Below are 17,635 nucleotides of genomic sequence, written 5' to 3'. Positions count from 1 at the left end.
CAGGAATAGTTCTAGCTTGCCTATGAACCACCATTTAGTCTGGCTTGTCTGTGCTGAATTATGGATGAAGAAACTGTTCTGCCTGTTGGTGAACTACTTTACATCTGATCTCTTTTGTATGATAACTCTGAACTTTGGACTCAGCTCCATCTTCTGGAACCATGATACTTAAATAATCTCCCCTATAATGACTGACCACCTGGCTATGATTTCTTGCCAGCACAGGACTTTAATATCTGCCAGATCGCTTGGAGCCAGCTTTATATAATTGTATGTTTAGTGTTGTCTTCTTCTGACTCAATTCAATTGTTACCACCTAACACCTGGCATGACTTCATTTAAATTTCTGGTTCCTGGAATAAAAATATAAGGAATAAAATAGAAAAAAATTACAGGGAATTTTCTTATTTATAAAAGTTGATTCAAATCTAATCATCCTTTTCTCCCTTCAAAAAACCTAGCTCACATACCAATGAAAATAACCTTAAATTCCTTCCCACACCAGATCTCCTCCCACCTTTATCTCTATCTCTTTCCCCTGACCAAAATCAATTCAAACATTTTAATGCTATGTTTAAGATAGCAAAGACCCATGATACTATAACTTATAAGTATAGTATCATGGGTCTTTGCTATCTTAAATCTTGAAACAGAAAGAAATAATCAACCTTTTCTTCATAACTCATAAGTATGAAGAAAAGGTTGATTATTTCTTTCTGTTTCAAGATTAGTCACAGTTAATTTAACATCTAGTGGCCATCTTCCTAGTGATGTACCTGTTCAAACCTAGCTAGGCTGGTTCTCAGAAAAATACAAAGTGCAAAATGTCTTCCCTCTAAATGTTTCCCTATCACTGAAGGTCTTTAAATTTAGGCTACATGACTATGTGTAAGGTATATTGTGAAGGAGATGCACAGTTCTAATTTCTAAAATTCTATGCTTCTAACTTTAAAATATCAAATAATTAATTTATCAAAAATTAACTCTTTTCAAAAAATGGTTTGTGGGGGAAGAGGACAACACCACCACTGAATATCTTTAATTTTTTATTTCTTCAGACAAATAAATATGTCATACATAACAGATTAAATAGCTATTGTAGAGCGAATACCCTACGATATTATAGAATGAATTCAATAAATATATTTAAGATCAATTAAAGAGTTCCAAATACATTAATGTTCTCTAATTGCTTTATATAAGTTTTGTTTTTTTTTTTTTTTCCTGAGGCTGGGGTTAACTGACTTGCCCAGGGTCACACAGCTAGGAAGTGTTAAGTGCCTGAGACTAGATTTGAACTTGGGTCCTCCTGAATTCAAGGCTGGTGCTCTATCCACTGTGCCACTTAACTGCCCCGCTTTATATAAGTTTTATCTCCTGAGAATACAAATCCCTTAAACACAAAAACCATGATACAGACTTCAGTTCAGGATAAAGCATAATAAATGTGTGAAAATGAATTAAAGTGATGATGGCAAAATTATTTAATCTGTAATAACATATGAATAATTTTTCAAAAATCAAGGCAAATCATTTACCCCTCAGGTACTTTGTCCTTTAAAGATTCTTAAAGGAACTGAAGGATGATTACACTCAGAATAGTGCTATATATCCACTAAAACTCTTCATGTAGCTGCAGTCAAAAAAAAAAAAAAAATCACTTCCCATCTTTAAAAAAATAAAAAAGTTGCTAAGAAGTACACACACACACACACACACACACACACACACACACACACACACACACACACACACACACACACACACACACAGTGTTGGAGGGAGAGAATTTTGAACTAAAAATGAAAAATTAAAAAGAAAAGAAATTCTCAAAGATTTTAAAGTACCTTTGCAAGACGAGGAACTGTACTTGGAGACTCTGAATGACCAAGTTGGCCAAAAGTATTACTACCCCATGAATAAACCTGTTAGAAAATGATAATAAAATTGAAAATTTGAATCAGATTCAATATGAAACTTTTCATTTATGACAATATTTGACATGTATAAATAAGGCTACTTAGGCAGATCATACTGATATTTCCATTCTCCGGATAAGGATTCTCAACTTTTTTTCCTTTGGTCATGAATTTTTTTTTGATAGTCTGATGAAGCCTAGGGAACCCTTTCAGCAGAATAACAATTTTTAATAATTGAAGGAAATGACAAATTTGAGTTACAGGTTAGGGAAAATAAAGATGTAATTTCTTTTCTAATCTAAGATCATGAACCCTCTAAAATCTATCATGGGAGTATATGGGCATAGGTTATAATCCCCCTAATTGAGGAAATGATAATATTAATATAGTGCTTTAAAGTTTATATAGCACTATTCCGACATAATCAGGTGATATAATAATAATGACGGGATAATTTTTCATACTTTAAAAGTGAAGAAATTGAGTATGAAAAGGATAAAATCTCACCTTGTGCATATAGAGCCACAATTTGGACCAAGGACTTCTGACAAAGTTCTAGGACTCTTCCTACCATATAACCTGTTGCCTTACAGAAATAGTATAAATAAATTCATTTTTAAAATATGGCAAACAAATCAATGTTTGCTTCTCAATCCTCCAAGATGAAAAAGATTTAAGAAATAAAAGAAAGTTTGTCATAAAAGCTAAAAGAATGGAATGTACTAATCTGGGAGGGTAGAGAAGATTGAAGGACAATCTGTCAGTCTCTAATATGAACATTTTATTGTAGGAATGACAGGCATCACTTCTAGGTTCACTCAAGACAAAAGAAGAGAAGATAATAGTAGGAGAAACTTAAGTTAAAGAGCTAAAGGAATTATTTACTTAAAGGGTATAGAGTTTCTTTGTAGCTTCCTGAAGAGGAAATGGTCTGCTAGGAAATTTGAATATTCAGTGGGAAGACTAAATTGAACAATTATTTTTCTAACTTTGGTCAGATTACTAGAAAAGCCCACAAGCTATCTTGTTCTAAACAATGAATTAGGTACAGATATGGACTTCACTTTGAGGCCTAAGACTCTATAACAATGACATTAGAATATTCTTTTTATTTTCTTAATTAGGTGTTCGTTCCCTGCCTACTTTTCCATAGTTCCTGGCTTTGTCTTGGCAGATAGACTCCCAAATATTTTATAATATCTACAGTTATTTTAAATGGAATTTCTCTTTTTATCTTTTATTGCTGAAATTTGTTGGTAACATATAGAAATGTTGATGATTTATGTGGATTTATTATGTATCCTGCAACTTTGCTAAAGTTGTTTTTAGTAGTTTTGTAGTTGATTCTTTACATATACCATCATATCATCTGCAAAGAGTGATAATTTTATTACCTACTCTAATTCCCTTAATTTCTTTTTCTTCTCTTATTGCTAAAACTAAAATTTCTAATATACAACATTGGATAGTAATGGTGATAATGAGCAACCTTTTTCACTACCTTATTGGTAATGCTTCTCTTCCCATTACATATGATGCTTACTGATGGTTTTAGATGAATGCTACTGATCATTTTAAGGAAAACTCCATTTATTCCTATGCTCTTTAGTGTTTTTAATAGGAAGAGGTGTAGGATTTTGTCAATTTTTTTTTTTTTTTTTGCATCTACTGATATCATAATTTCTATTAGTTTGGTTATTGATATAATCAATTATCCTAATAGTTTTCATAATATTGAACCAGCCCTGCATTCCTGGTATAAATCCTACTTTTTATTTAAGATTTTTTGCATCAATATTCATTAGGGAAATTTGGTCTAAATTTTTTTTTTCCTCTATTTTGACCCTATCTGGTTTAGGTATCAGTACTATGCCTGTGTCACAAAAAAGAATTTGGTAAGACTCCTCTTTTCCCTATTTTCCTAAATAGTTTGCATAGTATTGGAATTAATTGTTCTTTAAATGTCTGGTAGAATTCACTTGTAAATGCATCTGCCTGCCTACTTTTTTAAACAAAAAACCTCAAATGACTAATATGAGTTCATAAATATTCCCAAACTGTGGGTATATAATTTTTCTTTATACTTCTTTCCAGAGAACATATGAACAAAACTCACACATAGCCAACACCCTTCTGGGAAATAAATGAAACATGCCAAAGCACTAGAAATTTGTCAATGGTTCAAATCTAATCCTTCAAATGAAATTAGCATGTAATATTTTTTTTTAATACCTGAGATTTAGCAGTAAGAGCAAGGGAATGTTGACCACCAGCTGCTAGTTGAATTACTTCTTTACCATCTAGACATTTCACACATAATGGCTGAAGCCTGGAAAAATCACACCAAAAAAACAACTTTAAGAGTTACATTAATAAAGAATTAAATGAAAAGCAGAGTCCTAACCTATCTCAAATATCAAAATAACTATTCAAAGAAATAAGAGTATTAAAAAAAAATACTGAAGATTCAAACAGCAAAAGCCCAAAATATTTTCTCAAATCCACATGGTAGTGTTATAAGGCATTCAGCGAGATTAATAACTTTGTGTTTGGTTAGTCAGCAGGTAACTAATTCTTATGATTTAAAATAAGATATGATTAAAACTAAACATATTCATTATAAAAAGGAAATTTAAATTGGGGAGGAAAAGAGACTCAGGTCACTTTAGAAGTTTCTCTATAGTTTCATTTAATCGTTATAGACAAGATCTAGTCATTTCATAAAACATCCAATTTGTTTTTCATTTTAATATGAGTTTAGGTACTTATCTTTAATCAAACAAAATGGCAAATAAAATCAATGTGCTACTACAAAGAGAAACAACTGGAAGAAAAAGTATCCTTGTAACAAATCTTTGATAAGGATCTGATAATGGAGATTACTATAAAAATTAGAAATTAATAGAATTATGGAATTAACACAAAAAAGGAAAATTAGATTAAAGGTATATAATGTTATATATGTCATCAAACACTATATATGCCAGTTGGTTTTGCTATTTTTTTTTAATTTGTTAATATCTGATAGGGAAAAAAGCTTGCTTTAATGGCACTTTAAGTAGCAAATAATTGATCAATTACATTACAAATACAATTTGCATTTTTACAACTCTCTCTCTACCAAGGGGTTCACAACACATCTTTTTTTGTCTACTGGGACAGACCACTGGAGCAAAGGAAGGAGGAAGGATATAGTTAGAATGAATGTGAAATGAAAACAGAAATCATCAATAAAATTGATTAAATTAAATTAAAATTAAAATTAATTCGTCTAAAAGGCAAATTTCACTGTTGAAATTGTATAATTAGTGTCTTTAGTTATATCATCAACAAACAACTTTGCAAAATATCTATTGGCTTTTTTAGATAGAAATTTCACCAGCTCAAGATTACTAAGAGATACTGCATCTTAGCGTTCCTATGTACCAACATGAATAAGGATCAAAATTTTAGTCTACACAAGTACATTAAATCCTTTATTGTTAGAAATATATTTAAGAGCATGGGAAGGTCTTTTATCATGTTAATAAAACTTTTTTCAAGTTGGAAAAAGTTCAATTTCATCTAGCTCATTGGATAAATATTTAGAGGTTAATCCATTTATATGACAGCTGTGAAAAAGTTGTATGGCTTTCAAATCCATTAGCAGCAATATCTTGGAAGACTGATTTAATAATTCCATGAAAACATTGTATCTAGCTACAAAACTCTTTCTTTACCAAATTTTGTTGTTATTTTTCCTCTTTATCATGTTTCTCTTCCTTAACTAATCATAACATAGGTCTGGAAGTACATATTTTATTTGTTGTTTCACTGAATTGTTAATATGCTCTGCCTCATCACCTCCAACTCCAAAAAAGAAACACTGGCTTTCTTTAAAAATCAGCTCGACCATATGAAAAGATGCTCCAAGTCATTATTATTCAAAGAAATGCAAATTAAGACAACTCTGAGATCCATTACACACCAGTCAGATTGGCTAGAATGATAGGGAAAGATAATGCAGAATGTTGGAGGGGATGTGGGAAAACTGGGACACTGATATACTGTTGGTGGAATTGTGAATACATCCAGCCATTCTGGGTAATGATTTGGAACTATGCTCAAAAAATTATCAAACTGTACATACACTTTGACAAACTGCATACCCAGTATTACTACTGGACTTATATCTCAAAGAGATTTTAAAGAAGGGAAAGGGACCTGTATGTGCAAGAATGTTTGTGGCAGCCCTCTTTGTAGTGGCCAGAAACTGGAAACTGAGGACACCCATCAATTGAATAAACTGTAGTATATGAATATTATTGTTCTGTAAGAAATGACCAGCAGGATGATTTCAGAAAAGCCTGGAGAGACTTACATGAACTGATGCTGAGTGAAATGAGGAGAACCAAGAGATCATTATACACTTCAACAACAATACAAAACAATGATGATCATTCTGATGGATGTAGCCATCATCTTCAACAGTAAGATGAACCAAATCAGTTCCAATAGAGCAGTAATGAACTGAACCAGCTACACCCAGCGAAAGAACTCTGGAAGATGACTATGAACCACTACATAGAATTCCCAATCCCTATGTTTTCGTCCTCCTGCATTTTTGATTTCCTTCACAGGCTAATTGTACACTATTTCAAAGCCTGATTCTTTTTGTACAGCAAAATAACTGTTTGGACATGTATGTGTATATTGTATTTAACTTAAATACATATTTAACATGTATTGGTCAACCTGCCATCTGGGGGAGGGGTGGGGGGAACAAGGGGAAAAGTTGGAACAAAAATTTTTACAATTGTCAATGCTGAAAAATTAGCCATGCATATATCTTGTAAACAAAAAGCTATAATCTAAATAAATAAATAAATAAAACTCAGCTTTAGGATCACCTTTTACAGGAAACTATTCCTGGTCCCCACAACTTCTCTGCTAGTTCTTTCTCCTCTATATCTACCTCCTATCTATTTTATTTTTTATATACTGATTTATATATGGTCCTCCCCTCTCCCCCTTCCCTTTCCCCCCCAATGAATTAGAATATAATCTCAGAGCAAGAACTATTTTGAGTTTTGTTTTGTTTTCTATCCCCAGATCTTAGCACAATGTGTGGCACATAACACTTAGAGGCTTAATGCTTGATATATCTTGTTCCTAAATTTATTTGGATTTGTTTAAATAAAATATTTTACCATTCCCTCTCAATCCTATACCTTTTCATGCTATTTTAGTTGGTTTAAAAATATTGTCAGTATCCTTGAACGGATTTAAAAAGAGAGAGAAAGAGAGAAAATTCTACAGAAATGTCCTTAAGTTTGATAAAAAAAAAATTTCAAATTTGTTCTGGAAAAATTAAACTAAAACATTTTAAAAAAAAACACATGGTGGGGGCAGCTAGGTGGCACAGTGGATAGAGCACCAGCCTTGAATTCAGGAGGACCCGAGTTCAAATCTGATCTCAGACACTTAACACTTCCTAGTTGTGTGACCCTGGGCAAGTCACTTAACCCCAGCCTCAAAAAAAAAAAAGAGAAAAAGAAAAAAAAAACACATGGTGTTACAGAGTATGAGGGAGGAGGTAATATTTAATCTAATTAATTTTAGAGGTAGGAAAACATATTCAAACCATTACTAAAATACAATTAAGGAAACATAATTTACCTTTGTATCTCCCTTGGCACTGTGCCAAGCATCTAGAAGGGACTTATAATAAATGCTTAGTAAAATGAATTAATGTTTATTGAACCCAGTGTTTATTGTAAAATCTTAATCTTACCTAGGCAAAACATCACCATGCCCCAGTTGTCCTTCTTTTCCTTTCCCCCAAGTCCACACTTCAGTCCTCAAAGAAGGAAGGAGTGCATCTGCTTCCCCACTATATGTAGGAGTCAATACCACTGTTCGTGTTTTTGCCCGGGCTGCTTTTCGCAGAAGCCTAGGGGAAACTGAGAACACAAAAGTTTATAGAACATTTCAACAAACCATTTCCCAAGAAGCACATTAGAGATTTCATGTTTTTGTTCTATTTTAAAAACTAAAAAATTTCAAATTTGTTTAGACCAGGAATCAAAATGCAAATTATTTGCCTGGATGTCATGAAAAACTAAAGAATTTTTTAAAAAGAGACATCTAGATCAAATATCCAAGTGATAATTTAAATCATATTACATAAAAGAAATGCAACACTTTTTTTATGGAATCCAAAGAGAACCAAGTATAATATAATTGACTTGGTGGGGTGGCAAGAGGAATGATGACCAGCAACAAATACTGGGGAAAAAAAGGTCACTATATTTAGGACCTTCAACAGGTAGTTATTTGGTCATGAGTTATGGTACTTATAGTCTACAACAAATGACAAATCCAATGGATTTTACCATCTACTCTCTAGTTAAAAAGCTGTTATGTAGACCTACTCAATATTTTTTCAAACAAATAATCCATTTCTGGTAAAAAAAAAAAAAATTTCTTAGAAGATTGAAAAGGTAAATTTCAAATTCTTTTGAAATTTTCAATATCAAATCTAGCCTTAATTTTCATTATACTTCAAAATGGCCTTTTGATGGTCCATTATTGACAAATTTTCCCACTACATTTTAAAATGTGAAGAATGTGTGGAAATAAAGCATTTTAAAACTAAAGGGAGCCTTCACTATTTTATAGCACAATGAAAATGATGATATTCATAAAGACCTTGGACTATCAGAGTTGCTCTGTTTAAAGCAGTATTTTAGAAGAAAATTTCAAAAAATGTATTTTAGAGGATTTCTACCCAAAATAAAGCAATTTTTGTGTCTAAAATATTCATTTTATTTAGCTATAAAATGCATTTATGTATATCTCATTCCCCAATAAAAAGTAAAGTTTTGTTGTAATACAATTGGTGAGTTTAGAAGCATCCAGGCTTGCCAAAACTCATCTCTTAGAAACTGACTATTGCCTTACCTTGTGACAATAACCCAGGAAGAGAAAGCCTTCTGCTAACTCCTTCAGATTCCTCTTCTCTAATGTCCACAAGACTTGAACTCTTCTTCCCTTGCATTGATTCCAGTTTAACCTGCTCTTCCCGGCTATCCTTCAATCCTTCTGGCCCCAAGGAAGCATTGCCTGACTGAAGGCCACTTTCACAAGGAGCTATACTATAAAAGTTCATTACTTTCTTAAGAGACAATGCTCCTGCTTCATATGTAGCAGCTACTCTCACACCAACTGCTGAGGCACAGGAAACCACTAAGCTGTTTAGAGCAGATGTGCTTGTGGTTGGTGGGCTGGGGAGATTGGGATTTGGTTCTTCAGTAATAGGCTAAAAACATAGGAAAAACAAAAAATGAGCCCTTTCACAAAAAAATAAAGGAGAGTGACCTTTACTATTAATAAATATGTACTTCTAGATAGATTCAAAAGGAAGTTTGTCTATTCTCTTAATGGTACTTTTCATCAGAAACTTAAGATTTGGTAGAAACCTGTATCATTTGAAAATATGTTTTACTAATAGGTATTTCTCTTTGGGGGAAAAGGTCCTTAAGTTTTTAAAAATGCATTCTTAGTAAAAAAATGGAGCAATAAGAAAACCAATTGCTCATCAAAGGGTAAAATGAGTAACTTTTTTTAAAAAGAAAGTTAATTTTTAAATAATGAGTATTATAGCAGTCTTTTTTTTTTTGGGGGGGGGGAGGAGGGACTGAATGCTCCCTATCTTGCCTAAGATAGATGATTCACACTACTGTTGATTGGCATGTAAGCTTTGACCTCTTTTGTTTGATGGCCAATTTGCTCCTCCTTAAAAGCAGCCTAGTTGGCCAACAACTACTGGTAGTTTACAGTATTGGTGCCATTCTACTATGGACACCTGACTCACTTTAGCCCTATTGTAGCAATTCAAAACTCCTAAACTCAAGTGATCCATCCAAAGAAACCTGCTCCAGCAGCAAGGATTATATGCATATGCCACCAGGTTTAATTTAAGGTAGCAGAGGAAAAACCTACTTGCTCTTCCAACTTCTTCAGAGAGATGAAGAAATGGAAAAAATGGAAGACAGATATTCCTATGTCATTAGAGAATTTAGGGATTTATGAAAATTATTTTAAAGGTGTGTTGAAAATTTTTATTTTAAGGAAAAGAATATTTTTAAAAGTTTAATAAGCACATATGAAAACATGAATTACATATGCTAGAAAAAATGGTTGACACTATGACCTTTCAAAATCTTTTAGTAAAACAACAGAATGACTTAAACTTAAGGATATGATGTAATATGTTATTTGCCAGGAGCTGACCGTATAAGCTGAATAAATAAAAACAAATCATTACCTTTGCTCCCATTCTTTAAATGTGATAGGTTAATAATTAAACACATAGAAACCAAATCAGTCAGTTCATAAGATCATTTGAAATTTTCTCCTACAACTTGCTAAATACATTTGTTTACTGAAAAGTTCAGTCATGGGACCATTAACTAAACTCAAATAAAACTTTTGATTTCATCAGCAGAGATAACATGTAGAAAAACCCTACTTCCAATTTCCCTTAAGTTCCTCAAAAGCATACACTTCATAATTTCCTTTTCTGTTTTCTTAAAAAAAAAAAAGAAAAAGAAAAAAAAAAAGCTCTTGGTCATTAGGTAGAAATCTAATTTCATTTTAGAAAAATATGGTTATCTCATTTTATTGAGTAGAGCAAAAGAAAAGAAAACTGTAACTTTGGTCAGCAAAGTCACAGTGTAAATCATGTAAGTAGGAAAGAACAGGTTTTTATATTCTTTATTTTTATGACACTAAATAAAAAAGACTAAACTGCTTTCTAATAATAGGAATCACCACAATAGCTGATCATAAATCCTGAAGCACTCTATGACAATATAAAACGAAGAGCCTACAGAACAAGTTATTTCTTTGGTGAAAATTTAAGCTTCAGAATGAAGCTCATAAATGTTTTTATGATGGAGATAACAAAGTCATATTTACTATGTAGCTAGGGGGGGGCAGGTCAAAAGGAGTAAAATATTGTTATAAAATCTTATTTTCATCTCAAACAATCTGGTAAAATGGCCCTTCTTTTTAATCTGAGTAAAAATCAATAGCAATTATGGTGAGGAACACGATTTTAACTGCCCCCAAAAGCAAAAATAATCAAATTTCAATTGGGAGGATTTCACAGGATAATGAAGATGTGCTCACTCACCTCATAAGAAATTAAATATATATAGCCTTAGTTTTCTGATGTAAGAATCAAGAAAGGAACTACTTCCCTAAACAATATAAATTTTTAATGAATTATTTATATATAATTTTAAGTTGTGAATATAAAAATATGACCAAAGAGAGATTGGAAAACAGATTTAGGCCTGGAAGGGACCTTCATATCTTTACAGAGGAGAAAACTGAGATCTAGAAGTAAACAAGTGACTTGCTAATTACATTTGTCTACTGAAAAGCAAAGTCACTAGAACCACTAACTTACCTCAAATAAATCTTTTCATACTAGCATACTAGATAGTGTCTGAATCAAGGTCTGAACTCAAATTTTCTCTATACTCAAAGCTATATTCAAAGGAAACTATGAATAATAAAACAAAGGAAAAACACATTTTAATTGTTGCAAGATTACTATAAAAAATAAACTGTGAAAAATTATATTTTAGTTATGAAATGCCTATAAAATATCATTTTGAAATTTATCATTCTGGAGAAAGATCAAATAAGACATTTTCATAGTCACAAAATTCAAGAACTTCCTAAATGCATTCCTCTTAAAATTTACTATTTTAACCTCATTTTTTAGAGTGGCAACATAGCATACACTTCAGAGAGCAATAGCCTCACAGTTAGCTATGTGCTAAATCCTGTCAGCCAAATCCAGGAAAAGTCTTATCATCTGTGATTCTTGGTGCCCTCATCTGTAAAATGGGATTAATATTATTTGTACTATATTTACCTCAAAGGGTTGCTGTGAAGAAAGTGTTTTGAAGCACTAAAAATATATGTTTTTATGTTGTTTTTAAAGTGAATTTTCTCCTAACAATTTACCTGAACTTCAAAATTCTTATCTAGTATCTAAAAGGGTCAATAAACGGAAACATACATTATTGACAATTACTGAGAAAATTCTGACTTATTTTCTTACCAGAGCATTAGATAAATAGGAACAAAGGAATACAGGATAAAAAGTCTAGTTTCCAAAGAGTAGAGAATTTCATACACAGTTCTTTCAAAAAGGATAAAAGTTTATAAATCAGGGATTGAGCATTTTGTTTTCCTATCATGCTGTTCTTAAAAAAACAAAAAGACTAGGTCACTTCTATTACTACTACCATGAAGTAAAAGAGTAAGTTTCTACATGTTAGAACATGTTGGAAGGGACAAAATTTTATCAGCACCTAATACTTCTCTTCCATTTTCAAAATAAGAAAGATAATATGATAAAGTATTCCACAAGAAAGCTTTACAAAGAGAGAAGAGGTCTCAATGAATATGCATATTCACATTGTTTTATGAAGACTGACCAATTAAAAAAAAAGAACACTACTCCTTATATAGCACCTGTGTGTGTTGGTTGAGTCAGGTAATTTTGGCAATAGTAGAGAAAAACAAGTTTTATGTCTTGCCCATAAAAACAAGACAAGAAGAAAATAGAAAATTGCTAGCTCATATAATTCTACACTATTTTGCACACAGTAGGCACTTAACAAAGAACTGTTGCATGAAATTCAATATCTATGTAAAATGATACATTAAAATGCCTAGAATTAAATATAACAATTGATTTCAAATTAATCTAGATTCCTTTTCTCAGTAGGTTTGGCTCCTATGATTGAAAATAAGGTAGTAGCTTCTTATTTTTTGAGAATGTTCTTTAGTCTTAGTCAAATCTAAATAAGAAAAGGAATCTAGATTAATAGTAAAAAAGCTAAGAATTACATAGTTTAACAGCAATGAGCCGATTCACTACAAAACCTAGCAGGTACCTGTGCTACCTCTATATCACCACTTGTCTCAGGATGTCCTTGTAATGAATCAGCTGACAACTTCTGCAAATATTCTTTCTCTACATGGTTGTCAAGGAACGAAGGCACATTTCCCAAAATGGAAATGCCTGTGGTTCCAGTGATCTTTTGTTCAGGGTGAGTGGCCTCATCATTCACTGGCTGTGTATTTTCAACATCCACTTCAGAAGCAACAGACAAACCATTTTCTTTCAAAGTCTTCTTTTCTTCCTGGCTTTCAGAAACAGTTTTGTTTTCCAGGCTCTCCCCCACAGAAGGAGTAATGGGATCATGACTTTCAGCCTGGGCATCAGAGAGTGCCACCCCTAATGGACAACAATGGCTATCAGAAATGATCACATGGTCTTCTTTGTCAGTCATAGTAATCAAGAGCTGGCTACAGTGATTGCATCTTTCTGGGACTGGCTTTATATCCTGTGATGGGAGACACTGTACAAGTGCTAAGCTGTGGGAATCACCACAGGCCACTTGTAGCACTACTCGTCCAGCCAGATGCTCCACTTTTTGTGGTTTTGTCACTGGGAAAGTTGTAGTGATAAGACCCAATTGACATCCTGTACCCCATGCCCATATTTCTCTGCTTATTGAGAGTGCCAAGGTGTGTTCCTCTCCACATGCCAACTGCAAAATCCTGACTGATAACAAAGGACTTGTCTCAGAGTCAGAAATATTGATGGGTGTTGGTTCTGGTACATAGTGCTGATTAGCAACAGCACACTGGCCGGCAGAATTCTGCCCCCACATGTACACCATGCCATTTTCTGTTACTGCTCCACTGTGGAAGCTCCCTGCTGCCACAGTGATAACATGCTGTCCACCCAAAGCTTTTTCCAGAAGAGGACTCTTTGGACAGATCTCTCCTGGTTCTGTTCTCCAAGGAAGGTTCCCAAAGCTGTAGACTTCACCACCTGAAACAAAACATCGGATGATAGTGAAATTAGCTAACATTGTAATATACAAGCAAACTCTCACTTCCCAAGTAGTTTAGCTGAACTTTTTATTTCTTTCATTCTCAAAAGCAGTTGTACCATATGCTAATATACAATCTATGTTCCATGTTCATTTATTTTTAACAAGAGAAAATACATATTCTGAGCTATAGATAGGATTTGTGCAAGATGGCAAAAGATGCTGCATTTTTTTAAAAATGAAGAGATGTCTTCTCAAGTTTCAAAATAACAAATTTCTATCATTACCCAGCACTTGAAAACTTTGCAAAGTGTTGGATATAGGTTATCTCACTGGATCTTTACAATAATCCTGGAAGGCTCATTTTACAAGAAAACAGGCCTCAGCCTGTTAAATGACTTGCTTAGGGTCACATAGCCAGAAGGTGTCTGACGTGTGTTTCTGAGTTGGGATCTTCCTGACCCTATATTTTTACATTTTTACCCACTGTATTTATAATTGTGCTAATAATATGTGAAGTTGTCTTGTTTAGCTTTTCTCTAGAATGGCAGTTTTCAAAACTTCATTGTATATGTATTTTGTAAATATGCACAATTTAATTTTTTGGTGATCTTGAACTAATCAAAAACTATCTATACACACCCACCCACATGTATGTGTAGCATACACATATTTCATAAATATATATAGAAGAGAGAATGAGTCTCTCTATGTATGTATATATTTTTATGACAAAGATTAGCTAGCTATGTTAAAGACATCAAAAATGCCACCTATATTCTAATATATATGTCTCAAACATTTGAAGATCCATACCAACTTGTAAAAAGGTTTCTTTCTTTTCCTTTGGCACAACTGATATAATGCAAGGAAGTATAGAAAATTCTACAATTGCCACAAATTGATGCTTATGCAATAATCATATCTATTCCTTCCCAAAGTCATTGAAAGTACCTCTCAACCTAAATTTTATGGTAAAAAGATCCCAATAGATGGAATATTTATTGATATTCATTAAATCTACCTTTACAGTTATAGAATCATAACATACAATATGTAACTTAATAATAAGCTATTTTATGATCTTATTTTTAAGAAATCTCATCTGATTCTGCTATTAAATTTCAAGTATTAAATTTCAATACCTTCAGTTAGAAGTACTCCATGACTCACTCCTAAGGCTGCTTGAAGTACAGTCTTTCCTCCCCAGCCTGGCAGTCTCTCGGGAGTTATAGAGCAGAATCCTGCTTGCCAAACATGGACTAAGCCTCTCTCTTTGGCTCCTTCTGCCTCTGCTGAGCTATCAAAAACAAATCAGTACATAAAAAGCTTAACTATTTATGAAGATAAGGCTTGAATTTTTTGCTTGCAATATATTTAGGAGATTTATGAGGTACTTTTCACCATCATGAGAAAAATGAAGTCATTTTGTTTACTTAATATGTTCTAGCAGTGAAAGAAGGTAAGACAGTGGCCCCTTAAAGATAGTACAGGACTTTCTTTAAAACTACATCTCTAATTAAAGAAAATTTAAGGCCAGCACAACTTGTAGAATTTGAATAGTTAACAGAGGAGAAGCATATATGATTCCAACTTCTTTAGTGATTAATACATTTAGTGATTAAAGTTGGCATGCCCCTACTTCAGTGTTTTATTTCTAAATTTTGTTTTGAGAAAACCAAACTTTTTTTAAATCAATAAACACAAAAGCTCTAATGAAAGCCACTTTGCATTCTTCTTTATAGACAAATATGTGGTTACTGGCTAATTATCACAAACTTTGTTCAAACTCTAATTGCTAACTGCTAGTAAAAAAATGATTTACAGTAGAATCACTTAAAGTACCAACCAAATTATTGCTGCTTCATTCATGTTCTGTCCAAGACATAGAGACCTCAAGGGATCACAGAGAAAGATCTGCTTTGAAATAGCACGTTCATACGTTAAGGAGAAAATATTAATCCTCTTCCTTCACATTTACTAACCTATCATGTAGGAATATATTAGGACATTAAGCATTTCTTCATAAAGTTTCTCAAAAGAGATCTTAGAGAATTAAGGCTATCAGTGACACAATATATACTTCTAATTTTCTTGCCACATTTTACTTTTTAGTAAAACAGCCATGCCAATATTTAATAATCAAAGAGTGTTTGCAGAATAACTATTCTCTGGTTTGATATTTCTCTTCTTCATGATGGAAGATAAAATTCTGACTTGATATTTCTTTCCTTCATGATGGAAGATAAAATATCCTCACCTAGAACTCTACCATAGTACATTTAGATAACTGAAAGAGAATAAATATTTTATATATATTTTTTGACCCCAGTTACATGTAAAACAATTTTTTTACATTTGTTTTTAAAACTTTGACTTCCAGATTTTCTCCCTTCCTCCTTCCCTACATTCCTCATTGAGAAAATTTTGTGAAATTATGCATTTTTATAAGTCATACTGAAAAACAGATTTCCTTACCCCACCCCCAAAACTCTCAAGAAAAATAAAGATTTTTAAAAAGTATGCTTTAATTTGTATTCAGACACAATCAGTTCTTTCTCTGGATGGTGAGTCCTTCAAAGTTGTTTTGGATCATTGCACTGCTAAGAATAACAAAGTCATTCTCAGCTGATCATCCCATAACATTGCTATTACTTTGTATATAGTACATTTCACTTTGAATTCATGGAGGACTTTACAGATTTTTCTAAGAGCATCCTCCTCATTATTTCTCACAGAACAATAATATTTCATCACAGTCACACACCACAATTTATTCAGCCATTCTCCAATTGTTGGGCATTCTCAATTTCAAATTCTTTGCCCTGACAAATGAGCTGCTATAAATATTTTTGTACATATAGGTCCTTTTTCTTTAAAAAAAAAAAAAAAAAATCTTTTGGGATTCCATGCAGCAGTATTGCTAGGCCAAAGGATATGTATGATTTTATAGCCCTTAGGGCATGGACTTTATCTTTTGATCATTTATCAACCGGGAATAATTCTTATTTTTTTTATAAAGTTGACTCAGTTTCCTATACATTTGAGGTCTTCATCAGAGAAACTTGTTTCAAAATTCTTTTCACAATTACTACTGCTAACTGTATTTCCACCCATTTAATTCTATTCCCTCCCTCTTTTCACTCTGTCCCTCTTCAAAAGTGTTTTGCTTATGAATATGCCCTACCCCAATATGCCTGCTATCACTGTGTCCTGTCTTGTATCCCCTTCGCCTCCTACTTTTCTGCAGGGTAAGATACATTTCTACACCCATACTGAGTGTGGAGTTATTTCTTTTTTTAAGCCAATTCTGATGAGTAAGGTTCACTCACTCCATTCCTCTCCCCACTTTTCCCCTCCACTGTAAAAACTTTTTCTTGCAAGACAACATGTTAACATGAAAATTAATAGTAAGAATTAATGTTTGCAAAGTGCTTTGAAATCATTTTCAAAAAGTCTAGAAGGCCTTTGTCCTCAAAATGTTAATCCATTTAAAAACATTTCATGAAAAATATTTTGCCACTAATTATCCCACTAAACTAATTTTTAATATCACATTCTGCTTCTTGACTGTATTAATGATCCACTTTCTATTAACATTTGATAGGAAAGTCAAATAATCAATTATATAAATATGATTTTTGTTTAGGTTCTGGTTTTAGGGATAGAAAACATGTAGAGAAGAGACACATTTTTACCTTCTCTCCTGTGAGTCCATCTGTCAGTGGAAACGCTCCATCACCAAATCATTTCCTTTCTGGCAAAAGAAACAGAGCAGTCTATAACAACCTAAAAGGAAATAATGAA

The 17,635-nt window shown here is 32.7% G+C and overlaps 1 protein-coding gene across 6 annotated transcripts in view; it reads right to left on the bottom strand.

The window, feature by feature from the left end:
* The window catches only part of ALS2 (alsin Rho guanine nucleotide exchange factor ALS2), a 75,697-nt gene that overhangs the window by 41,658 nt on the left and 16,404 nt on the right, over window positions 1-17,635 (bottom strand). For 3 of the 6 annotated variants that reach the window (XM_074299036.1, XM_074299040.1, XM_074299037.1), the window contains exons 2-8: window positions 17,527-17,617; window positions 14,974-15,128; window positions 12,881-13,827; window positions 8,862-9,219; window positions 7,693-7,861; window positions 4,152-4,248; window positions 1,848-1,925 (exon numbers count right to left, since the gene is read on the bottom strand). In XM_074299036.1, the coding sequence (XP_074155137.1) occupies window positions 1,848-1,925; window positions 4,152-4,248; window positions 7,693-7,861; window positions 8,862-9,219; window positions 12,881-13,827; window positions 14,974-15,128; window positions 17,527-17,546 (1,824 nt within the window). In that variant the 5' untranslated portion in view covers window positions 17,547-17,617. The remainder of the gene's footprint in view (window positions 1-1,847; window positions 1,926-4,151; window positions 4,249-7,692; window positions 7,862-8,861; window positions 9,220-12,880; window positions 13,828-14,973; window positions 15,129-17,526; window positions 17,618-17,635) is intronic. The other 3 variants (XM_074299038.1, XM_074299039.1, XM_074299041.1) reach the window with 2 other exon arrangements.

This window comes from Sminthopsis crassicaudata, chromosome 3 (genome assembly GCF_048593235.1).
Source record: "Sminthopsis crassicaudata isolate SCR6 chromosome 3, ASM4859323v1, whole genome shotgun sequence".
NCBI classification, from domain to species: domain Eukaryota; kingdom Metazoa; phylum Chordata; class Mammalia; order Dasyuromorphia; family Dasyuridae; genus Sminthopsis; species Sminthopsis crassicaudata.
Note: the sequence above shows the minus strand (reverse complement) of the source record. Positions and strands in the feature narration are given on the sequence as shown.